This window comes from Bubalus bubalis, chromosome 17 (assembly GCF_019923935.1).
Source record: "Bubalus bubalis isolate 160015118507 breed Murrah chromosome 17, NDDB_SH_1, whole genome shotgun sequence".
Classification (NCBI taxonomy): domain Eukaryota; kingdom Metazoa; phylum Chordata; class Mammalia; order Artiodactyla; family Bovidae; genus Bubalus; species Bubalus bubalis.
The window spans coordinates 358,487-384,013 of record NC_059173.1 but is presented as its reverse complement, the minus strand read 5'-3'; the positions used below and the strand labels follow the sequence as shown (position 1 = coordinate 384,013).

Sequence of the window (25,527 nt, the reverse complement as noted above, 5' to 3'; positions counted from 1 at the left end):
CCACGGCATGTGGGATCTTCCTGGATCGGGGATTGAACCTGTGATCCCTGCATCGGCATCTCCTGCATTGGCAGGCAGATTCTTTACTGCCGAGCCAGCAGGGAAGCCCAAAGATAGTTTATTAACAGGGTAAAAATCAGTCTTGGCCAATGGTCGGCATTTCACCCGATACTGAAATATCTGTCACCCTTGAGTCGGGATGGAGACCTGAGCCCACGGGTAGTCAGCCAAGTTCGTCCCACCAGCCAACACGGAGCCACGTGGGCTTAAGACGTGCGAGTCCTCCAGGTGCCATGGAGCCTGAACAAGGAGCTTGCCCGAGTTGTTTTCTAGGCGTCTGGAGTCAGCTGCGTCTAGTTTGAGCTGAGCTGGTTAAGCCCAGCTGGGACCTCCCCACCACACCCTTCAGCTGCGCCTGCCCGTCCCCCACGGCCAGCCCCACGTGCCCCACGCCAGGACTGTGCTGCTCCTTCGTCGTGCAAGCACCCTGGCCCTGGCCTTCGGGGAGGCGGCTCTGGCTGGTTCTCCTCACTGCGGCAAAACTCAGCAGCTCAGCTTCCAGGGAACTAATGAGGCCAGCGGAGAGGTGAGTCCAGATGGACCTTCTGCTGAGGCTCGTCCGAGGCCGGTACCGAGAGGCCATGGCCGAGTCTGGGCACTGGCCTGGACCCTTTGCTCCAGGACTGCCGCGGACCTTCTTAGCGGGTGCTGAGACCTTGCTTGCTTAGTTTTTTTTTTGCAGCAAAGAGATGGTTTGGTTTGGGGGGATTGGGGTCTGGAAGACGCTTTTGGGTGAATATGGGCTTCCCTAGTGGCTCAGCAGTAAAGAATCTGCCTCAATGATACAGGTTCGATCCCTGGGTCGGGAAGATCCCCTGAAGGAGGGCACGGCAACCCACTCCAGTATTCTTGCCTGGGAAATCCCATGGGCAGAGGAGTCTGGTGGGCTGCCATCCATGGGGTCACAAAGAGTCAGACACGACTTAGCCGCTGAAACAGCAACAATAAACAATCCCTGAGTCAGGCACTCTACTTGCTACTGTATCGGATCTGAAGGAGGTCTTTTTTTTTTGCATAACGTGAGTGTTGAATCCCAAGTATTGTCTGCTTTCAAATGGGGAGATCCAGATACAAGAGTTAAGCCACACAAGTTGGACTTCCCTGGTGGTCCAGTGGTAAAGAGTGCGCCTGCCAATCAATGCAGGGGACACGGGTGGGAAGATTCCACCAGCCTCGGGACAGCTAAGCCCGGCCGCCACAGCCACTGAGCCTGCAGACCCTAAAACCCGCACTCCACAGCAAGAGAAGCCGACCGCCCCAAGAAGCCCGCCACAGCCACTGAGCCTGCAGACCGTGAAACCCACGCTCCGCAGCAAGAGAAGCCAACCAGCTCTATGCACAGCTAGAGAGTTCACGGTTCACGTACTCTTGAAGCCTGGCTTGGAGAATTTTAAGCATTACTTTGCTAGTGTGTGAGATGAGTGCAATTGTGCAGTAGTTTGAGCATTCTTTGGCATTGCCTTTCTTTGGGATTGGAATGGAAACTGACCTTTTCCAGTCCTGTGGCCACTGCTGCGTTTTCCAAGTTTGCTGGCATATTGAGTGCAGCACTTTCACAGCATCGTCTTTCAGGATTTGAAATAGCTCCACTGGAATTCCATCACCTCCACTAGCTTTGTTCGTAGTGATGCTTCCTAAGGCCCACTTGCCTTCACATTGCAGGGTGTCTGGCTCTAGGGGAGTTGCACATATGTCCCTGCAAATACCATTCTTTCTTTCTTTCTTTCTTTCTTTTTGTCCTTTGGCTGCGCCACATGACACGCAGGAGCTTAGTTCCCCGACCAAGGATCACACCCAGGCCCCGTGCTGTGGAACTGTCAAGTCTCCACTGGACAGCTGGAGAATGCCTATTCTTTCATTCTTTTTCATGGGCTTTCCTTGTGGCTCAGCCGATAAACAATCCGCTTGAAATGCGGGAGACTTGGGTTAGATCCCTGGGTTGGGAAGGTCCCCTGGAGAAGGGAAAGGCTACCCACTCCAGTACTCTGCCCTGGAGAATCCCATGGACTGTGTAGTCCGCAGGGGTCACAAAGAGCTGGAGACGACTGACGACTTTGAGTCTCACATGGCTCAGGATATTCCGTCGTGTGTGCACCACACCCCCTTTGCCCATCCCTCTGCTGGCGAGCATTTCGGTCGCTGCCGTGTCTTTCTGTTGTAAACAGTGCTGCAGTGCCCATCGGGTGCATGTGTATTTTTGAGTTATGGTTTTGTCCGGGTATATGCCGGGAATGGGGTTGCTAGATCACGCGGCAGCTCTCTTTCCTGAGGCCTCTCCGTACTATTTCCCGTGGTGGCTGCACCACTGTGCCCCCCGCCAGCCCTGTGGGAGGGCTCCCTTTTCTCCACACCCTCTCCGCATTTGCTGCTTGTAGACTGTGTGCCGATGGCCGTTCTGACTGGCGGGGGGCGGTGCTCAATTGTAGTTTTGATTTGCATTTCTCTAGTAGTTCATCTGCCTGTTGGCCATCTGTAGGTCTTCTTTGAAGAAATGTCTGTTAAAGTCTTCTGCCCATTTTTTGATTGGGTTGTCTGGTTTTTTGTTGTTGTTCCTGAGTTGTATGAGCCGTTTATATATTTTGGAGATTAAGCCCTTGTCAGTCACGTCATTTGCAAATATTTTCTCCCAGTCCGTACATTGTCTTTTCATCTTGTTTATGATTTCCTTTGCTGTGCAAAAGCTTGTGTTTGACTAGGCCCCATTTATTTATTTTTACTTTTGTTATTATCTGTTGCCTTGGGAGACCCTGACCTAAGAAAACATTGGTATGATTTATGTCCGAGAATGTTATGCCCATGCTCTCTCCTAGGAGTTTAATAGCATCATATCTTACGGTTAAGTCTTTAAGTTATTTGAGTTCATTTTTGTGCCTGGTGTAAGGGCCATGCGCCTGCCAACTTTCCCGGCATCACTTGCTGAACGGACAGTCATTTTCCCATTTTATACTCTGGCCTCCTTTGTTGAAAATTAATTGCTCGTGGACGTGCGGGTTTATTCCGGGCTCTCTGTTCTGCTCATGTGTGTGTCTGTTTCTGTGCCGCTGCCACGCTGCATTGACTGGTTTTGTACTATTATCTGAGCTTTTGGAGGGTTATGGCTCCTACTTTCTTTTTTTTCCCCTCTGAGACTTGCTTAGGCAATCCTTGGTCTTCGATGGTTTCGTATAGAGTTTTGGTTATTTTGTTCCGTGAAATTTTCATGGGAAATTTGATAGGGATCAAACTAAATCTGTAGATTTCTTTGGATTGTTCAGTCGTTAAGTCACGTCTGACTCTTTGCGACCCCATGGACTGCAGCACACCAGGCTTCCCTGTCCTTCGCTATCTCCCTGAGTTTTCTCAAACTCACGTCCATTGAGTCGGTGATGCCATCCAGCCATCTCATCCTCTGTCGTCCCCTTCTCCTCCTGCCTTCAATCTTTCCCATCATCAGGGTCTTTTACACAGAAGAACTATACAGAAAAGCTCTTAATGACCCAGATAATCCTAATGGTGTGGTCACTCACCTAGAGCCAGACATCCTGGAGTGTGAAGTCAAGAGTCCCTAGGAAGCATTATTATAAACAAAGTTGGTGGAGGTGATGGAATTCCAGCTGAGCTATTTCAAATCCTAAAAGATGATGCTGTGAAACTGCTGCACTCAATATGCCAGCACTTTTGAAGAACTCAGCAGTGGTCACAGGACTGGAAAAGGTCAGTTTTCATTCCAATCCCAAAGAAGGGCAATGCCAAAGAATGCTCAAACTGCCGCACAATTGCAGTCATTTCCCATGCTAGCAAGATTATGCTGAAAATCCTTCAAGCCAGGCTTCAGTAGTAAGTGAACCAAGAACTTTCAGATGGACAAGTTGGATCTATAAAAGGCACAGAAACCAGAGATCAAATTGCCAACATCTGCTGGATCACAGAAAAAGCAAGAGAGTTCCATAAGAACATCTACTTCTGCTTCATTGACATCATTAAAGCCTTTGACTGTGTGGATCACAACAAGCCGTGGAATACTCTTAAAGAGATGGAAATACCAGACCACCTGACCTTCCTCCTGAGAAATCTGTATGCAGGACAAGCAGCAGCAGTTGGAACTGGACATGGAACAACAGACTGGTTCACAATTGGGAAAACAGTATGAAAGTCTGTTTACCGTGACCCTGATTATTTAACTTACATGCAGAGGACATCATGCGAAAAGTGTGCCGGGGGAAGCCCACAGACCTAGTCCCTTGAATCTAATGGTCACCTCCACTGTATAATCACGAGGGGTCTGATTTAGGTCCTACTGTGCTGCACTCAATATGCCAGCAAATTTGGAAAACTCAGTAGTGGCCACAGGACTGGAAAAGGTCAGTTTTCATTCCAATCCCAAGAAAGGCAATGCCAAAGAATGCTCAAACCACCGCACAAGTGCCCTCATCTCACCCGCTAGTAAAGTAATGATCAAAATTCTCCAGCCAGGCTTCAGCAATATGTGAAACGTGAACTTCCAGATGTTCAAGCTGGTTTTAGAAAAGGCAGAGGAACCAGAGATCAAATTGCCAACATCTGCTGGATCATGGAAAAAGCAAGAGAGTTCCAATCTATTTCTGCTTTATTGACTATGCCAAAGCCTTTGACTGTGTGGATCACAATAAACTGTGGAAAATTCTGCAAGAGATGGGAATACCAGACCACCTGACCTGCCTGTTGAGAAATTTGTATGCAGGTCAGGAAGCAACAGTTAGAACTGGACATGGAACAACAGACTGGTTCCAAATAGGAAAAGGAGTTCATCAAGGCTGTATATTGTCACCCTGTTTATTTAACTTCTATGCAGAGTACATCATGAGAAATGCTGGGCTGGAGGAAGCACAAGCTGGAATCAAGATTGCCGGAAGAAATATCAATAACCTCAGATATTCAGACATTACCCTTATGGCAGAAAATGAAGAAGAACTAAAGAGCCTCTTGATGAAAGTGAAAAAGGAGAGTGAAAAGTTAGCTTAAAACTCAACATTCAGAAAACAAAGATCATGGCATCCGGTCCCATCACTTCATGGGAAATAGATGGGGAAACAGTGGAAACAGTGTCAGACCTTATTTTTCTGGGCTCCAAAATCACTGCAGATGGTGACTGCAGCCATGAAATTAAAAGATGCTTACTCCTTGGAAGAAAAGTTATGACCAACCTAGATAGCATATTGAAGAGCTGAGACATTACTTTGCCAAGAAAGGTCTGTCTAGTCAAGGCTATGTTTTTTCCAGTGGTCATGTATGGATGTGAGAGTTGGACTGTGAGGAAAGCTGAGTGTCGAAGAATTGGTGCTTTTGAACTGTGGTGTTGGAGAAGACTCTTGTGAGTCCCTTGGACTGCAAGGAGATCCAACCAGTCCATTCTGAAGGAGATCAGCCCTGGGATTTCTTTGGAAGGACTGATGCTAAAGCTGAAACTCCAGTACTTTGGCCACCTCATGCGAAGAGTTGACTCATTGGAAAAGACTCTGATGCTGGGAGGGATTGGGGGCAGGAGGAGAAGGGGACAACAGTGGATGAGATGGCTGGATGGCGTCACCGACTCGATGGACATGAGTTTGAGTGAACTCCGGGAGTTGGTGATGGACAGGGAGGCCTGGCGTGCTGCGATTCATGGGGTCGCAAAGAGTCAGACTCGACTGAGCGACTGAACTGAACTGAACTGAATGGTCTAGTGGTTTAACCTACTTTCTTCAAGTTGAGCCTGAACTTTGCAATAAAGAGCTGATGATCTGAGCCACAGTCAGCTCCTGGTCTTGTTTTCGCTGACTCTCTAGAGCTTCTCTATCTTCAGCTGCAAAGAATATAATCAGTCTGGTTTCGGTACTGACAATCTGATGATGTCCACGTGTACAGTCGTCTCTTGTGTTGCTGAGGGCAGTTGCTATGAACAGTGCATTCTCTTGGCAGAACTCTGATAGCCTTTTCCCTGCTCATTTTGTACTCCAAGGTCAAACTTGCCTGTTACTCCAGGTATCTCTTAACTTACTAATTTTGCATTCCAGTCCCCTGTGATGAAAATGACATCTTTCATTGTTTGTTTTTGGTGTTAGTTCTCGGAGGTCTTGTAGGTCTTCATAGAATCGTTCAACTTCATGTTCTTCGGCTATGGTGGTTGGGGCATAGACTTGGATTACTGTGATGTTGAATGATTTGTCTTAGAAATGAACTGAGATCATTCTGTCATGTTTAAGATTGCACCCAAGTACTGCATTTCAGACTTTTTTGTTGACTATGAGGGCTATTCCATTTCTTCTAAGAGATTCTTGCCCACAGTAGTAGTTACAATGGTCATCTGAATTCAATTCACCCAATACCAAACATTTTACTTCCCTGATTCCTAAAAGGTTGATGTTCATTCTTGCCATCTCCTGCTTGACCACGTCCAATTTACCTTGTTTCATGGATCTAACATTCCATGTTCCTATGCAATACTGTTGTTTAAACATCAAACTTTACTTTCACCACCAGATACAACCACAGCTGGGTGTCGTTTCTGCTTTGGCTCAGCCTCTTCATTCATTCTTTCTGTAGTTTTTTCTCCACTCCGCCCCGGTAGAATATTCGGCACCTACCGACCTGGGGGCTCATCTTTCAGTGTCATATCTTTTTGCCTTTTCATTCTGTTCGTGGGGTTCTCAGGGCGAGAATGCTGAAGTTGTTTGCCATTCCCTTCTCTGACATGATTTGTCAGGCCCTACCCAGCAGGTTGAGCCCTCAGCCGCTCATCTCAGCGGGAGGACGTGCCTGGGCTGGCCCACTGCTGGTCTTGTGAGTGCGTAAACCTTCAGTGGCCGCCGGGTGTCGGTCAGTGTGCGGCTGGGAGTCTAGGCAAAGGCCCTGCTGGAGTGTCTGGGAAGTGGGTCCGGGGAAGGCTGGAGCCGATGTTGGAGGACGCCCGGGAGCAGACGGCCCCCGCCTTCAGTGCTGCTCTGGTCGCCTTGCTTAAAAATAACAGTCTGGTTGGTGTTCTCATCTCTGGTCTTGTAAGCTGTGGCAAACTAGAGAGAAAAGCAGGAATAAAGTTAAGTTTGTGAGAGCTGCTTGATGTGTGTTTGCCTTTTCACTTGTTTAGGCTTCCCTGGTGGCTCAGCTGGTAAAGAATCCACCTGCAATGCGGGAGACCTGGGTTCGATCCCTGGGTTGGGAAGATCCCCCGGAGAAGGGAAAGGCTACCCACTCCAGTATTCTGGCCTGGAGAATTCCATGGACTAAATCCCTGGGGTCACAAAGAGTTGGACACGACTGAGTGACTTTCACTTTCACTTATTTAGGTTTGGGGAAGCAAGTAACCCAGGGCTCCGGGAGCACACGCACAGTGGCTGGGAGCGTGGCGAGGGTGTCCGCGTCCTGCTCCTGCCTGTTGTGCAGAGAGGGCGCTCAGGGACTCAGGTCAAGGTGGGCAAAGGGGCAGAAGGGGTGTCTGGGCCACCTCCCTCCTTGGAGGGCAAGTGGCTAGTCTGGTGGCTTCCGTGAGAAAACGTGGGATGCGGTGAGGCGGCCCCACGCTCCCTGCCCAGGGTCCTCTGAGCCCCTCCCGAGAGCCTCCTCTACCGCCTTGGTCATGTTTATTCCTAGTATTCTTTTGGTGTGATTTTAAGAGTTTTTTTTTTTTTTTTTTTTTTGCATTTCCTTTCTGATATTTCATGTTTAGTATAAAGAAATGCAGTCAGTTTCCGAATGTTACTCTTGATCCTGCTACTTCGCTGAATTCATTTATCAGCTCTAGTGGGTTTTGTGTGGTGTCCTTAGGGTTTTCTATATGTAGTACCACATCATCTGCATATGGGCTTCCCTGGTAGCTCAGCTGGTAAAGAATCCGCCTGCAATGCAGGAGACCCTGGTTCATTTCCTGGGTCAGGAAGTTCCCCTGGAGAAGAGATAGGCTACCCACTCCAGTGTTCTTGGGCTTCCCTGGTGGCTCAGAAGGTAAAGAATCTGCCTGTAACGTGGGAGATCTGGGTTCGATCCCTGGGTTGGGAGGATCCCCTGGAGAAGGGCATGGCAACCCGCTCAGTACTCTTGCCTGGGGAATCCCATGGACAGAGGAGCCTGGTGAGCTGCAGTCCACAGGGTCACAAAGAGGTGGACACAGCTGAGTGACTAAGTGCAGCCCAGCGCATTTGGCTCTTCCAAAAGGCAATTTACAAACCTTGCTCAGTTGCCAGAAAGACTGTCCTTTTCTCTTTGATGTTTTCTTTGTTTTTAACCTCTCAGCTTGGGAAAACAATTCAGTGGTTAGGATTTCTCAGACGCTGGCAGGTCATCTCTCTAGATGCTGAATTTATCAATGAAACCTCTGCCTGCATTTGATCACGCTGACATCTTGTGACTCATTTTTCCACCATCCCTAACCTCCTCAGATTAACATATAAGATTAGATGAATCGCCTGTCCCCTTTTTCCTTGATTCAGCTGAAATTTGGTTCTCTCCTCCTGTCCTCCGATAAAATTAAATAACTGCATGACGTATCCTAGACAAAACCCCTATGTATAAGAGTCTAACTAAACTTCAATAAAAATTAATTTAAAAAAAAGAAAAAAAAATTTTACATTTAACCGTGTGTCTGGCATTGGCCGTGTGCCCTGTGGCACGTTATCCACGGTGTGGGGCCTATGAACGCCTTAACAGCTGGCCTGTGGGTGGTATGTTTATTGGGATCAAATGTTAACTTGAAACCAGACAAGAGAATATCCTCGGGTGAGTGCCGAGTGTGCCGTTTCTCAGCCCCTGTTGGGTCTGAGCCCCCTATCAGAGGAAGCAGATAGAGCGGCCGTCACGTGTCATCCTCAGCATTGAGAAACAGAGAAGGTGGGGCGGGGTGGGGGAGGCCGAACCTGGGGGTGATCGGTCAAATTCATTCCCCCTGCCATCACTGAACAGAATCGTTTCTCTTTTTGTTCTTTTTTAATTGAGAAAAGAAATTCTTTCTGGTCAGGTCTCACGGAATGGGGGGCCTTAGTTCCTTGCCCAGAGATTGACCCCGTGCCACTGTGCTGGAAGCCTGGAGTCCTGGCCACTGGACCGTCTGGGAAGCCCCTCAGGGCCCTTCAGAACATGCTCGTCCTCCAGGAGGCAGACTTTGAGGGATTTGCCCACCTTGTTTCTAGGACCTTGGGGTCAGCTGCGTCTCATTTGAGCTGAGCTGGGGAAAGGCGCGTCTGAGACTAGCTCTTGCTTGGCTACAAGGCTGGGCGTCTCAGGATTTCGGCTTGCTGTGCACGGGGCAAGACCAAGCCTGGTCTGGTTACAGACCCAGATGCTGTGCTGGTGAGGAGGACAGCTGCGGGGAAGGGCCGATGTGAGAAAAACAGCTGAAAGCCCACAACAAGAACTAGGAAGTTGGATGTCGGTGGTGAAACAGCCCCTCGGTTCCACCCCAGGCCCGGGGCTCTTTCGTGTGTCGTCCACTGTGTGTGGCTTTTGTCCTCAGTTGCCTCTCGGGTGCAAAATGGGTGCTACGCCTCCAAGCGTTGCATCTGAGTTCCGGGGAGAGGAAGGAGCAGTCTCCTATCAAGAAAGCCAACACTTGCCCCAAACCTCTAGCAGACTTGGTTGTCAGCACCGGCCACGTGGCCTCCACAGCTGCACCCATTTCAGAGGCCGAAGCGTTGAGGTGGACACGTCCTGAGTCGCCCTGCCCCAGAGTCTGCCACAGGTGACCGCTGCTACCAGCTCGGTGTTGTCCTGAAGTGCTGGACAGTGTGGGTTTTAGGAAGAAATGAAATAAAAGGCTATCATACAAAAAAGGATAGGCAAGCTTTTTATTTCCAAGTAATGACTTTACTTAGAAAACAGGATAAACCAATAACGCGTTAGGGACTTTCTGGAATGACCCAGCAGATCTGCTCGGTGTGAAATAGACAGAAAGAGCTGCCTCTGTGTCTCATCCTGTGGCTGATTTACAAACCCCGCAAAATTACACTGAAGTCAGCAATCCGTATGTGAGCACATACGAAGGCGATGATAAGCGCTCTCTCCTTTTACGTCTCCTTTTCATTTAGTTTTGGCTGCGCTGGGTCTTGGTTTATGCTCGGGCTTGTGGTGTGCAGGCTTCAGGAGCTGCTGCTCATGGACTCCGCTGCCCTGCAGTAAGTGGGGTCTCCCCGGGCCAGGCACCGAGCCTGCGTCCCCTGCATTGGCAGGCGCATTCTTTATCATGGACCACCAGGGAAGCCCTGTAAGCCTTTTCTGATGGCTAGAGGCAGACTAGAATGAACAGTCATCTACCATGTTCTTTGATGTGAAGACCTAATCTCATGTAGAACTATGTTAATTCTTTCCAAGCTGGCCAGTTATAATCAAAACCCCAAGGAGAGCTGCAGGGGCGTGAAGAGGCCAAGTTCTGAGAAAATGATTCCTGCCTGGCTCACTTAGAAAAATTTGAAAATAAAAATTTTTTTAAACCTCCTAAAAATGTGACCCCAGTCCTACTCTCTATGAATTACAGAGCAGCAGGAATGGGGAAGACAGGCAGGTCTGTGGAACAGTCGGGGATGAAGTTCAAGAAAGATGCGGAACCTCGGACACATATATCCCAGCTGGGTGGATTTAAGAGTAAATATAAAATACAACCAAAAAAGGATGTAAGGAAGGGCATCTGAGCCAAGGCAAAGGATAAAGGAAAGAAAAATTGAATAGACCCGACTACACAGAATTCAAAAACCTCTGTACACTGAAAATGCAGTAACAGAAAATGTTGATGCTAGGGCAATAAGTGTGTACATATTGCATATACATATGTGTGTGTATATCGATATGTATATGTGCATATTGTATATAGGTACACGTATATTTGAAAGGTGTCCTGCTTTAATATTATTTTTAATTTTAATAAAAACATTTTTTTTGTTTCTGACTGCTCTGCGTCTTTATCACCTGGGAGGTCTTTCTCCAGTTGCTGTGAGTGCGGGCTGCCCTCCAGCTGTGGAGCACGGCTTCTCGTTGCAACGGCTTCCCTTGCTGTGGAGCGCGGGCTCCAGGGTGTGCGGCTTCAGAAGCAGCGGCACTCGGGCTGTTTCCCCGCGGCGTGTGGGATCTTCGTGGACCAGGGATTGAACCGGTGTGCCCTGCGTTGCAAGGTGATCCTTAAGCACTGGAGTGCCACTGGGAGGCCCTGTATGTATTATACATGTATACCAGCGTATATACTGATGTGGATATTTGTGCTGCATGTGTGTGCGCATGTGTTACATGTTTATATATTGCATGTATTTGTGTACATGCAAAGATGGACTAGTGGACAAAAGAGAACTAAACTGTCAAAATGCAGGAACAAATAATTCTATTTCTAATGCTTTGCTTCTTTGGCTGCCTGGGCTTTGCTGCTGCATGCACCTCCAGGTGAAGCCCCCTGGTGAGCCAGGGGTTAAGACTACGCCTTCATGCCGAGGGCGCGGGCTCGATCCCTGATTGAAGACCTGAGACCCCACATGCCGCGTGGCACGGCCAGAAAGAGAGGGAACGTGTGTAGTTGAACTGTATCCTGATGGAGCTTTTTCAGTAGACTGACATGGTTGTGGTCACCTCACAGAGTAACCACGTGGTTCCGTTTATTCAGAGGCTGTGTTAGATCTGGGGGGAGGAAATGGCAAACAGAGTCGCTAATAAACTCCGAAAACCTAACAAGCTTTCCTTTTGGCTGCACTGTGCCCTGTGGGATCTTAGTTCCCTGACCAGGGCTGGTCCTGTGCCCTCGGCAGTGGAAGTGTGCAGTGCAACGCTGGACCGCCGGGGGCATCCCCAAACTGCTTTTGATCTCACGTGTTAGCGGCTCACATACTAGCGGCCCTCGGCTGGACGCTCAGGAGTGACCACGGTTTGCACTTAATGTACGTTTGTTGCTTAGTTGCTAAGTCACGTCGGACTCTCTGCGACCCCATGGACTGTAGCCCACCAGGCTCCTCTGTCCGTGGGGTTTCCCAGGCAAGGATACTGGAGTGGATAGCCATTCCCTTCACCACAGGCTCTTCCTGACCCAGGGATCAAACTCTTGTCTTCTGCATTGATAGGCAGATTCTTTATCACTGAGCCACCAGAGAAGCCCTAAAACATGTTTAGAGGATGTCTGAAATTCAGAACCAGGCAGAGCCATCTCCGCTGACCCTAAATACGGTCCTACAGTAAACTCCTTGAGGACACTGGATTCCAGTGATTACAGGTGGGGAATTTTTCAAGCGTGTCCATATTCCACTGGAGACCAAAGAAGTCCACCTGAAAGAATCGTGGACCGACTCTTACAACTGTGGACTGAGCCGAGTTCTTTGTGGAAAAGGGCTATCGTGAAGGTTACGGCTCAAACACTGGGGGCGCTACGGTGGCGGCAGTAGATGGAGTCAGAACATGTGTTAAGTTCTTAAAAATTTATTGACTTAAATAATTTTGCCTATAATAAAGCCCTTTACGCTTAAAAAAAAAAAGTGTATACATGCAGAGAAAAAAACAGGAGTAAATGCATCTCCAGGCCATGACTGTGAACTGAGGATTGTTTTAATTCTTGTACACCTATTCCCCCCCAATTTCTTCAATATACATGTATTATGTGTATGATGAGAACACAAAGTTTTCATGTAAATAAAAGAGCATTGAGACATCAATGAAGAGGGGCCAAAGGGTATTTCCAACGGTTTTCTTGAAGAACACTAATAACACATTCCATTTCAAACTTTTTAAAGAGATGGGAATACCAGACCACCTTACCTGCCTCCTGAGAAACCTGTATGCAGGTCAAGAAGCAACAGTTAGAACCAGACACGAAACAACAGACTGGCTCCAAATTTGGGAAGGAGTACGTCAAGGCTGTGTACCGTCACCCTGCTTCTTTAGCTTCTAGGCAGAGTACATGATGCGAAATGCCAGGCTCAATGAACACAAGTTGGAATCAAGATTGCCGAGAGAAATATCAATAACCTCAGATATGCAGATGATACCACCGTTATGGCAGAAAGTGAAGAGGAACTCAAAAGCCTCTTGATGAAAGTGAAAGAGGAGTGAAAAAGTTGGCCTAAAGCTCAACATTCAGAAAACTAACATCATGGCATCTGGTCCCATCACTTCATGGGAAATAGATGGGGAAATGGTGGAAAACAGTGGCAGACTTTATTCTCTTGGGCTCTAAAATCACTGCAGATGGTGACGCAGCCATGAAATTAAGACACTTGCTTCTTGGGAGAAAAGCTGACAAGCATCAACAGTATATTCAAAAGCAGAGATGTTACTTTGCCGGCAAAGGTCCATCTAGTCAAAGCTATGGTTTCTCCAGTAGCCATGTATGGATGTGAGAGTGGGACCTTAAAGAAGGCTAAATGCCAGAGAATTGATGTTTTCAAATTGTGGTATTGGAGAAGACTCTTGAGTCTCTTGGACTGCAAGGAGATCACCAATCAATCCTAAAAGAAATCAATACTGAATATTCATTGGAAGGACTGAAGCTGAAGCTCCAATACTTTGGCCGGGTGATGCAAAGAACTGATTCATTGGAAAAGACCTCGATGCTGGGAAAGATTGAAGGTGGGAGAAGGGGATGACAGAGGATGCATCACCGACTCAATGGACCTGAGTTTGAGCAAGCTCCAGGAGTTGGTAAAGGACAGGGAAGCCTGGCGTGCTGCAGTCCATGGGGTCGCAAAGAGTCAGACACAACTGAGCAACTGAACATTATCAAAAGGGGTCGCTTGAAGCGGTAAGGTGCTTGTCAGCTGAGGCTGCCAGCAGCCCTGCCGGGCAGGCAGCAGCAGTGTGTGTATGTGCTAATCTGTATGTGAATTTCTTTTAAACTAAGAGAAATAACTATGGTAACAATCAAAGCTAGATTCTGTTTTCTGCCAATGACGTTGTCAGAGCGTCCCTGTCTGCCGCAGGGAAGGGCTTGCAGCCTCAGGGACGCTGGAGGAGCGGTGGGTCGGCACCGAGGGCCCAGAAGCCAGCCCGGCAGGACCAGCCTGAGCCTCCAGGACCGGGCGGTGCCCGACCACTGCCATCGGCTCTGCTCACAGAGACGGTGTCGCTGTCCTCACACAACCAGAAGCACGCCGGAACGACGCAGCACGCAGTTCATTTCCTTTATCTCAAAACTGTCACTTCTAGCAAGCTACCGGAGCACCACGTTGAGGAAGAATGCAAAAAGATGGTGTGTGAAGGATGGTTTATAATAGTGACGGCTTGGAAATAACGTTCGCATCCAATGGAAGAACAGCTAACAGAACAGCCCGCCCTCTCCAGAACCTCAGCTCCAAACACAGCAGGCTCTGCTGGAGAGAGGCCGGCCATGCGGTGAGGACGCTGGGGGACCAGAAGGACAGACGCGCACTGTGCTTACAGAACCGTGAAGACGCACCAAAGCGCAAGATGCAGTTTTATTAAGAACGATGGGCATCTCTTCCCTTAATTCTCTATTTTCTGAAATGTGGTTATTCAGCCTCCATACATACTTTAATAAAAGTGTGTGTCATCGACTCCAGTCCTCTGTACAGATGTGAGCCGGCAGCTGGTCTCTGCTTTAAACTGAGCAGGATGAGCGAGTCATGACCAAGCCCCAGAGGGACGCCATCTCTCCCCCTCTCTGGGTCCACCAGGCGCGCCTCCTCTTGGGGGCTGAGCACCGTGGGGTCTGGGGCTGCCCTGCAGGTGGCCTCGCCAGCTGGGGTATGAAGCCTGCTTCCACCATGGACGGGGTGGCCAGACGGGACGCTGGGCTGCATGGCCACTAACGCATGAGTGCGGCGAGTCCGGGGAACTTGCTTCTTCCCAAAGGCCCACCATTTGAGCCTACTCTCCCCTCCTGGCACAGAGCGTTCACTTAGAAGTAATACTGTCTGTGATTCTCCAGTTTTCTCTCCCCTTTAATTATCATGTTAAACAAAAAAGAGTTTACAGAAGAAACTCGGGATGCAAATCGAGGAGGCAGCTGTCCAAGGACGTGAGGACAGGGCCCCCCCCTTCGCCTGAGGAGAGCGCCCCCGCCCCGCCTTCCGAACGTCAGGGGGAGGACAGGACGCCCTCGGCGCTCTCCCACCAGCTCCCTCTCCAGCAGCCCACAACCTCTAGGTGTGTTTCAGGTGGCAGGTGGGTGTGTCACACACACGTTAATTTCTAGGGTTGCTCCCCAGGGAGAAACTCCTGCTGCCTGAGGGCGGGGCCACACCCAGGAGCTCGGCCACGTCCAGGGCATCGACCGGGCCCACGCTGCTCCCGCCCGAGGCTCCCGCGCCCAGTAGGCCGCCGGGCACGTAGTAGGGGCTCAGCAAGCGCTGGTCCAACTGGACGGCGAAGGGCTTCTCGCCGCCGTGGAGCCTGCGGTGCTCTGCCAGGGGCCCGCTCCAGCTGAACACCTCGCCGCACTCGTGACACTTGAAAGCCTTCTCCGCCGAGTGGGTCTTCTGATGTTTAATGAGACAGTGGTTCTGGCTGAAGGCCCGGCCGCACTGGCCGCACTTGTAGGGCTTCTCGCCCGTGTGCACGCGCTGGTGCACGATGAGCGACGAGTGGCAGCTGAAGGCCTTCCAGCAGCGGCTGCAGTCGAAGGGCTTCTCGCCCGTGTGCACGCGCTGGTGCACGATCAGGTAGGAGTGGGAGCTGAAGGCCTTGCCGCACTCGTCGCAGCGGAAGGGCTTCTCGCCGCTGTGCACGCGCTGGTGCACCAGCAGGTAGGCGTGGCAGCTGAAGGCCTTGGCGCACTGGCCGCACTGGAAGGGCTTCTCGCCCGTGTGCGCGCGCTGGTGCAGCATCAGGCGCGAGCGGCTGCTGAAGGCCTTCTGGCAGTCGCTGCAGCGGAAGGGCTTGTCCCCGCTGTGCAGCTTCTCGTGCGCCGCCAGCGACGAGTGGCAGGCGAAGGCCCGGCCGCACGCGGCGCAGCGGTAGGGCTTCTCGCCCGTGTGCACGCGCTGGTGGCGCGTCAGGTGCGTCCGCTGGTTGAAGGCCTTGCCGCACTCGCCGCAGCGGTAGGGTCGCTCGCCCGTGTGCACGCGCAGGTGCATGCCCAGCAGAGAGCTGCAGCTGAAGGCCTTGGCGCACTGGCCGCACTTGTAGGGCCGCTCGCCCGTGTGCACACGCCGGTGCACGTTGAGGGACGAGTGGCAGCTGAAGGCCTTTCCGCACTGGCCGCACAGGAAGGGCTTCTCGCCCGTGTGCACGCGCCGGTGCTCCAGGAGGTTGGTGCTCCAGCTGAAGGCCTTGCCGCACTCGCCGCACTTGTAGGCCTTCTCCCGCGCATGCCAGCGCCGGTGCAGCGCCAACGCCGCGCTCCGCTGGAAGGCCTTGCCGCACTCGCCGCACGCCAACGGGCCGCTCCCTGCACCCTGGCTCCTGCGCCGGCTCCCGGCCCCGGCGGACCGCACTCTTCCCGGCTGGCCTTCCGGGAAGGCTCCTTCCGCGGGAAGGCGGGGCTGGGCCGGCAGGGCGCTCTGCAGGCCAAGGGCCTCCTTGGACTCATAGCTGCCCCGCCGGCGCTCCTCGGCGGGCCCAGCACTAGCGTAGGCTGCTTGGCCTCGGGTCAGAGCAGTCGCCGGGCCCCCTGCGCCGGCCCCCCAGGTACACCCGTTGCCGAACCAGGGGCTGTGCACACCGGACCTCGCCAGCCCGACTGCGATCAGCTCCCAGGGAGGCTCTTCCTTGTACACAAGCGTCTCCTCCGCCTCAGGCCCGGGCTCACATCCTGGTTCTGGTAGGAAGCAAGAGGCCACCCTCTGAGAGCATGCGGAGGGGCGGCGCCAGGGCTCAAGGCGGGGTGTGCCCAGAGCTCCGGTGAGCCGGAAGCGCGGACGGACGCGGGTGCAGGGGCAGGGCGGTGGGCGGGGCAGCAGGGCAGGCGAAGTACACGGAGGCGGGGCGGCGGGGAGGAGGCGGGGCGGCGGGGAGGAGGCGGGGCGGCGGGGAGGAGGCGGGGCGGCGGGGAGGAGGCGGGGCGGCGGGGAGGAGGCGGGGCGGCGGGGAGGAGGCGGGGCGGCGGGGAGGAGGCGGGGCGGCGGGGAGGAGGCGGGGCGGCGGGGAGGAGGCGGGGCGGCGGGGAGGAGGCGGGGCGGCGGGGAGGCCGGAGTCTCATAAGAAGCCAGAAGCCAGGCCGCTCTGTAAAGAGCCGGGCGGGGGTGGAGGAGCCCTTGGGGGCTCTGAGTCCACACTGACAGCCCCTCGTGTGAACACTCTACGTGCAGATGCTCCTGTCTCTCTCCAGCTCAAGGCAACCGGCTGTGTCCGTTCTGGTCACTGTGCCCGCAGCACGGGTCCTGGCACACAGTCGGTGCTCAATGTGTGCTCAGGGAAGGGAGGCAGGAGGGGCTGGGCAGGCGCAGAGGGAGCAGCAGCGGACCGCAGGAGCGGCGTGGAGGGGCTCCGCCTCCGCGCCCCGCTCACCTGGATCGGGCCCTGCAGGCCCATCTCTGGGAGCCTGCCATGGCTCCTCGCCTCGCTCCAGGTGGGAGATGACGTCTGGCTTGCAGACCGGAGGCCCTGCGCGGGGAGGAAGCGGCGTGGCTCTGGGCGCTCTGTGCATCAGCGCTGAGGAAGGGGGCTCAGAGGAGGACCCCACGGAGACTGACGCCCCCTCCAGGGCAGGCTGGGCTCCCAGGGCCTGTCCACCCCTCCCTCTCCTCCAGGCCCCACCTGCAGGCAAAGATGGGCAGATGCCCTGTCTCCAGGGCAGAGACAGGAGGCCGCATCCTGCCAGGCCTGGCCCCAAGGAGAGATGCCGGACCTGGCCTCCTCACCTTGGGCACCATCTTACCCAGGGAGAGAAGGTTCTGGTAGTTTTCCAGCATCACATCCCAGTACAAGGCCCTCTGGGGGGAGTCCAGTTGGCCCCACTCCTCCTGGGTAAAGTCCACGGCCACGTCCTTGAAAGTCACGGACTCCTGGAAGGACACACGTGTTCGTTCTCTCTCACCCAGTACGGTAGAGTCCACCTGTGTTCCTGGGTGACGCAGGAGCTCAGCATCAGAGACCTCGGGAGCCGTCCTGAGCGTGGCCGAAAGGCTGTGCTGTAGACATAAACGGCCCCAGACAGGCCCGCACCGCGCCCTGAGGGCGGACGGACCCCTCCGTGTCCTTCCTGCTTGCACCCACTTCTTCCCGCCAGGCCCCGTGCTCTCCCTGGGCCACGTGCCTGCCCTCACCTGCTCCTACCCTCCCCAACGCTGGCCCCTGGTCTGCGGTGCCCCCTTCGGTCATTCCAGCTCCAAGTGTCCTGAAAGGCCCCATGACTCTCCGTGTGACTCTGGTCCGGAACCCCGGTGTTCTGGGCAAGATTAGCCGGAGATTAAAGGCTTCTCTGGGCTCACACCGAAACTTAAAAGTCTCAGAAAGATCCAACTACATACTAAGGAATTTCACCACATCCCAGCACATGTAAGGAATTAAATCCAGCGCTCATACACACACCAACACACACCAAAGGGGGAAAGGGAGGGACAAAGTGGGAGATTGGGGCTACGTATAAGCCTAACTAAGGAGAGCCTGCTCTACAGCACAGGGAACGCCACTCAGTGCTCTGAGGCGACCTAAGCGGAAGGAAATCCAAGAGAGGCTCCACGTGCGCCTACGCGTGATTCACTCTGCGAACAGCAGAGGCTGGCAACACTGTCAAGCAACTGCGCTGCAGCAAAAGCTTCAGAAAGTGCTCTCTGTCCAGAGTCCAGCCAAATGACTAAAAGGAAAAGCCAATAAGATCAGAAGAATTAAGCATCCATGAAACAGTGCTGCTGCTGCTGCTGCTGCGTCGCTTCAGTCGTGTCCAACTCTGTGCGACCCCACAGACGGCAGCCCACCAGGCTCCCCGTCCCCGGGATTCTCCAGGCAAGAGCACTGGAGTGGGCTGCCAGTGCCTTCTCCGCTAGGGCCCACACTCCACAACAAAAAGCCCACACAGCGCAACTCGAGAGTGACCCTCACCCACCACAAGCAGAGACGAGCCCGCGCGGCAACAAGCACCCGGCACACAGGATACGTTTAAAAAGAAATGAAAATAGAAACAGACAAACCCACAATTACACTAGCTGGTCTTAACGACAGTCTTTCCCAGTAACTGACACAATATATAAGCAGAAAACGTCAGAACGTGGGACACCCAAATGACACCAAGATTCAACTCTGACTTGGCCATTTCCACAGCACGCTAGCCAAGAAAAGCCGAGCCCACGTTCTTCTCAAGCGCACACAGAACATTCACCAAGAGAAGCCACATGCTGGTGAGAAAGTAAGCCGCAGTACATTTGAAAGATTTCAAGTCACACACATTTCCTTCTCTGATTACAGCAGAATTAGAAACAATAGAAGACACCTGGACAACCCTCCACCTATTTAGAATTAACAGACTCCTAAATGATACAGAGAGGAAGGAGAAATCCTTTGAACTGAAAAAGGAAAATAAAACATATCAAAATTTTCAGCAGAAACCTGAAGAGGACTTAGAATGAACTTTATAGCTGTGAATGGTATGTGAGAACAGGTATCAAAACAATACCTAAGTTTCAACTTGAAGAAACCAAAGTGAAAGAAAGAAAGAAGAAGAATCAGAAATCAGTGAAGAGAGAAAAGAGCAGCAACAGAGAGCAGTCAACGAGACCAACAGAGACCAACAAGGAGACACGTGCTGAGCGTATGACTCGGCCATCCTGCTCTTGGGTATTTACGCGCGAGAAAACACACCTGTGACGTGGCCGCCAATACTTACAGCAGGCTTACTGGTCATAGCCTTAATCTGGACTCACCCCCTGAACGTCCATCAGCTGGTGAGCAGATCAACAAACGGGGGGTACGTGCACAGTGGTGTCATGTGTGGAAATCAGTTTGTTGAAGCCCTAAGCTCCATTGTGTTAGAATGTGACTCGACTTGAAGATGGGGTCTTTAAAGAGGTAATTAAGGTAAATAAGGTCATTAGCATGGGCCCTGAATAAGACTAGTGTCGTGATAAGGAAATGAAACTTGGACACAGATGCGTACAGAGGGAAGGACGCGTGAGGACACGGAGAAGCGCCATCCACAGACCAAGGGGAGCAGCTCAGAAGAAACCCACCAACAGCCTGACCTCAGACTTCTGAGATCTGAAGATCTCCACCTCCAGAACCAGGGGACAGGGCATGTCTGTCCTGAGCCACTGACTCTGTGGCATCTCATCAGGGCAGCCCAGCAACCTAAAACGGAGTGGAGTCTCATTCAGCAATCAAAAAACAAGCTGCTGACTCAAATCAGGACATGGGTGTAAAAGCATCATGCTAAGTGAGATAAATCAGGAACAAAATCACATGTATAGGGACGTCCCGGTGGTCCAACGGCTGAGACTCCATGCTCCCAGTGCAGGGGACCCGGGTTCGATCCCTGGTCAGGGAACCACATCCCACAGGCCACAACCAGTTTGCAAGCCGCAAGCAAAGACCTGGTGGCAAATAAATAAATGAATATTAAAAACAATCACAAGGATAATTCCATGTGACATTCTCCAAAAGGCAAAATTATTTTGCTTGCCGAGGGGACGGGTGGAGAAGATGGACTCTAAAGGGGCATGAAGGGACCTTCTGGGAGATGGAGGAGCCCTGTCCTGAGTGTGGTGCCAACACTCAGCACATCCCACGTGTACAAAACTGGAGAACTCTTCCTGTGTGTAACCATACGGCAGGAAGTCTGACCATAAAGAAGCTGAGCGCCAAAGAATCAGCGCTTTCGACTGTGGTGTTGGAGAAGACTCGAGACTCCCATGGACTGCAAGGAGATCCAACCAGTCACTCCTAAAGGAAATCAACCCTGAATATTCATTATAAGGACTGATACTGAAGCTCCAATACTTTGGAAAGACTAGAGATCTCTTTAAAAATATTAGAAATACCAAGGGAACATTGCATGCAATGTTCCAACCAGCTCACCCTAAAGGCAATCAGTCCTGAATATTCATTGGAAGGACTGATGCTGAAGCTGAAACTCCAATACTCTGGCCACCTGATGTGAAGAACTGACTCCTTGGAAAAGACCCTGATGCTGGGAAAGATTTAAGACGGGAGGAGAAAGGGATGACAGAGGATGAGATGGCTGGACGGCATCACCGACTCAACAGAGATGAGTTTGAGTGAACTCCGGGAGTTGGTGATGGACAGGGAGGCCGGGCGTGCTGCAGTCCACGGGGCTGCAGAGTCGGACACGTCTCAGCGACTGAACAGCAACAACAAGCCTGATACGAAAACCCCAGTGGACTTCAGGGAGACAAGAAGGTGGGGGTGAGGACGCACGCTGAGCCTGAGGCGCAGGGATGGAGCGAGACGGTGCCGGCAGAAGGCGGAAGGGACAGAGACAAGGTCTCAGAACGCAAAGCTGCTAACAGAGCTCTCAGCGACTACGTGGCTTCAGTGTGGGGGTGTCGACAGGCAAGAGCAGGACCTGAGCCACGTTGAGGCCTTTCTAGGGGCACTCCCAACCTACCTGGAGAAGCCCACGTCCGGTGTGTCTTCATTTTGCAGGGCAGGGAGCAAAAGGGTGTGGAATCAAAGGCAGATTTGGTAATGCAACCCGCAGAGGAGTCAGAACAGACCATGGGGGATGTCCCAGCCGGGAAGAACCCTTGCCACAGTACGAGACTGCTGGGGGAGGAGGGCACTTCAGAGAGAGGACCAGCTATTCAAAGCCTGGGAAGCTGGTGTTTCAGGATCAACATCTGTGCACAAGAAGGGGCGTGCCTCCGAGGTGGCGCTCTCAACACACACCCCGCTTTTTCCTCCATTTCAAGGTCAGCTGCAGACATCAGAACATGCCAGCCTGCATTCCTCAGCCTGCACTTGCCATGGACGTTCTCTACAGAGTCACAGTGCCGTCATCTGCCCCGCGACCTGAAATACGTTTCCGAACGCCTTTGACAGGCCTTTTGGATCTATGACCCACTAAGGGGCCATGTACCTACGCATGCGCTCGTCATGCCTCCTGAGGTTTCACAAAACATTCTAGCGTCGCAGAAGCCGGGCCCGGCTCACCACGCATGTTTCACAGTCATTCCTACCTTTCAAGCGACAAGTTAGCAGAATCACCAAATCCTAAAAATGACAAAGGACTCTCAACCGTCCAAGCCTTTCACCCATACGGTCTCTATCAACTGCACCTTTCTGAACACTGGGGAGGACAGACAGGGGTAGGTGGTGGAACAAAATGATGAGCAAAACCCCAAAGTCTGTAAAAGGAGTGATTTGTGCTTCACTCAGCTGCAGAAGCGGCCCCAAGGCCAATTCCCGTCAGAGCCCCCAAAGACTCCGTAATTCCACGTTTTTCCACGAAGGCCTTGTGTCAGGAACTGGGTACAGAGAAAAAGCATATCGGGACGAACGCTCTACCGTCACTCTGACCCCCAGCGCTGCAACCCAGCCCTCCCATCAGCTGTTCCACATCCTTCTACCTAACTTAACACTCCCATCAGCTGTTCCACATCCTTCTACCTAACTTACTCCCAGAAAACGCCCCCGAACAAGGTTCAACCGCAGCAAGTGTCCCATGGGCCTGCGTGTGGAGATGAGCCAAGTGGTCTCATGGGAGCTGCCACCCACTAAGTGTGCGCGGCACTAAATCCGCCACCGAGGGCTCCCGGCACATGCTGGGCACACAGCAGTCTCGAGCGACGGCCCGCGGCTGGGCTGCGCCCGGCTGCAAGCGACACTCGCCTGGAGGGCGCACCCGGGCGTCACCGGACCCGCCCCCGCCCGGACCCAGAGCTCCCTGAGGACTGGAGCACAGGCACCCAGATCGGGGGTCGCTGGATGACCCACGGCCTGGATGATGGAAGGACGATGCCAACCCTCCTCATAAAGAACAAGATGTTCAAAAAAAAGAAAAGACAGCCACTCACCTCGGACCTGGCTTCCAGGAGAGCCCGAGGCAATGTATCTTCTGCAATCTCTTTGAGGGGACGAACAGGATCTGGAAAGGACGAATGAGTCAACGGGGCTGGTCTGTCCACAGCCACCAGGCACCCCCAGCCCAGGGAGAATCAGGGGGAATCAGAGGCGAGCCCCAGCTTCGGCACAACCAAAGAGAACCTGGGGCTAATCCTGCTATTCGGCGTCTCGGACACCCCGCTTACGGAGGAGACGCGCCGCCGTTCCCGTCCCCGTGCCCACCGGGAGGGGGCGGCGGCGGCATGACTCCGGGGCGCTTCCGGGAACCCCGCGCGCCCTCCCCGTGCAAACCCAGGCCCGCGGCCGACAGGCCAACCGTACCTGCCTCCCGGGTCTCCGGGGTGTCCATGGCGCCCTCCCTCGACGGCCGCCCTGGCTGGGGGCGGGCCGGGCCAGGCTCCCGGGGCTGGGGACGCTCGCGCAGCCCCGCGGGGTCGGCTACGCGCCCCAGGTCGGGGTCAGGCGGGCTCCGCAGGCGCTGGGCGCGTCCGGCTGCGCTCCCGCCCCATGGCGCGCCCCGCCAGCCTGTCAGTCACGCTTCCCGGGTCCGCGCGGGCCGACCAGGCCTCGGGCTTGGCCGCCCCGAGCTGAGGGTCGCGAGGGTGGCACAAAGGTGAGGGGCGGACCGGCGGACCAACGAAGGGCCGGAATGCCGAACCGACCCGCCTCCCACGGAAAGCCTGCTGCCACAAAGGATCGCCCGTGGGGCGCTGCGGGACGCGCGCGTGCGCGGGACGGACGCCCACAACTCCCAGGAGCCTTTGCGCCGCGCAGGGGCGTCAGGGCCGGAGGGCGCCGTGGGGCGCAGCCCGTCTGACGTGCGTGCCGCACAGCCTTCTGGGAAGTGTAGTTACGGGGCCAGGACCGCTGGGCTCGGGCCCCGCCCCCTCCCCCTAGGCTGCGGAAATCCCCTGCATCTGGGCGTGTGTGAGATACGTGCAGTGTGTGTGTGGTGTGTGTGTGTGGTGTCTGTGTGCGTGGTACATGCGGTGTGTGTGGTGTGTGGTTTGTGTGGTGTGTGTGTGTGTTGTGGTGGTGTGTATGAGTGGTGTGCTGTTTGTGCGGTGTGTGTGATGCGTGTGGGTCTGTGTGGTGTGTATATGGTGTGTGGTGGGTATGGTTTGTGTGTGGTGTATGTATGATGTTTGTGTGATATGTCTGTGTGTGGTGTATATGGATGGTGCCTGTGCATGGTATATATGTGTGGTGTGTATGCAAGATGTGTGCATGTGTGTGGTGTCTGGTGTGTGGTCTAGGTATATGGTGTGTATGTGTGTGGTGTGTGTATGTGTGTGGTGCCTGGGCTGGAATCCGTTCCCCAGGAGGAGGCTCCGCGCGGGTGGTGACCAGAAGCAGGAGTGAGGTGCCCTCTGTGCAGGGAAAGGAAAACAGGAGCAGAGACACACGGGCGCAAGCGGGCCTTTCTCCTCAGACAGGAACACGCGGAGGCCCCTCTTCACACCTTCCTGGGGAGCGGCCGTGACCTGAGGCTCTGGGAGCAGCTCACACCGCCCAAGGGCAGGAGGCTCCTGGCACGGGGCAGGCAAGTCCCTGGGGTGGGCCAGACTGAGCCTGGGCTTTGTGTGGGGGGCGGGGGGCCCTTGGGTGGGAGGGTGCAGGCAGAGGGGCGATGTAAGCGTCCCACCCAAAGGGTCGGGGCCGAAGCCAAGGCCTGGAGAAGTGGGCCCGGTGGAGGCTCTGGGGCGGCCCACAGGGCATGAGTGGAAGGGCACGGCCAGCCTGTCGATGCAGAGAGATCCGATGGGGACAGACGGTGACCCCTGGCCACAGGGTGAGGTCAGAGCCACTCCAGGCCAGACAGTGAGGGCCGCGGACGCCAGGGCTAGGCAGACAAGGCCATCGCCAGGTACTGAGGCCGGCCAAGGTCAACGCTGGGTGGTGAGTTGCTCCCTGCAGAGCCAGCTGACCCAGGGCGGCTCCCAGGGAACGCCGGGGTGGCCAGGGCCTCCAAGAGGCCAGGGCCCAGTCCCAGGGCTTGGTGGGCAGGGGGCATTCCGAGGCACGGTGCGCCCGCGTCCCACCCCCACAGGAAGCCCCGTTCCTGCCCTGGGATCCTGGGCGAGTCACTCCCCCTCTGACCGTATCTTTAAAGGAGACGCTGGTATTGGAGGGGGTGGCCCTCGGGCCTCAGGCGTCCTGGGCTCCGACGTGGGTGGGGGGTGGGAGAGACAGGCCAGGCCCCAGGGACCACCCGTGGCCCATGAGGCAGGATGAAGCCGCCTCCTGTGTGCGCAGTGGGTCGAGCCAGACCTGCAGCTGAGCCTGCCTAGGCTGTGCCACGCGACCTGCACGCTGGGCGCTGAGGGGCACCACAGCCTTGGCTTCCCTCCCGGGAGGGCCCGTGGTCCAGATCCCGCCCAGCCGGCCTCGCTTGCTCACCCTCCAGAATTCCCAGACAGAGAGTGCCACCCACCGCCTAGAGCCCGGCCCATACCGTGCCCTCCAAGACCAGCTCCGAGAGCACCCCCCACGGTGGGTGCCCTGCTCAGAGGTCCTGTCACCCTCGGGCCCCTGTGCCGCGTCCCCGCCGGCTTCAGGACCGCCTGCCTTGCGGCGTCCACTGCTCTGCTGAAAAGCGTTCAGCCA

The 25,527-nt window shown here is 53.9% G+C and overlaps 1 protein-coding gene across 3 annotated transcripts; it reads right to left on the bottom strand.

Annotated features, from left to right (window-relative positions):
- Positions 1-14,401: 14,401 nt before the first annotated feature.
- Positions 14,402-23,691, bottom strand: ZNF74 (zinc finger protein 74). Of its 3 annotated transcripts, XM_044929866.2 has the most exons (6): positions 23,242-23,691; positions 22,872-22,942; positions 20,299-20,429; positions 17,783-17,909; positions 17,413-17,508; positions 14,402-16,723 (listed from the first exon to the last, which is right to left on the bottom strand). In XM_044929866.2, the coding sequence occupies exons 3-6, from the start codon at positions 20,338-20,340 to the stop codon at positions 15,150-15,152; spliced, it is 1,839 nt and encodes a 612-aa protein (XP_044785801.1). In that variant the 5' UTR covers positions 20,341-20,429; positions 22,872-22,942; positions 23,242-23,691; the 3' UTR covers positions 14,402-15,149. The 3 variants fall into 3 exon arrangements, with proteins under 3 accessions (XP_044785801.1, XP_006065614.3, XP_044785802.1); XM_006065552.4 differs by lacking the exon at positions 20,299-20,429 and having other exon boundaries at positions 23,242-23,690; XM_044929867.2 differs by lacking the exons at positions 20,299-20,429; positions 22,872-22,942; positions 23,242-23,691 and adding an exon at positions 18,171-20,285.
- Between the last annotated feature and the right edge of the window lie 1,836 nt (positions 23,692-25,527).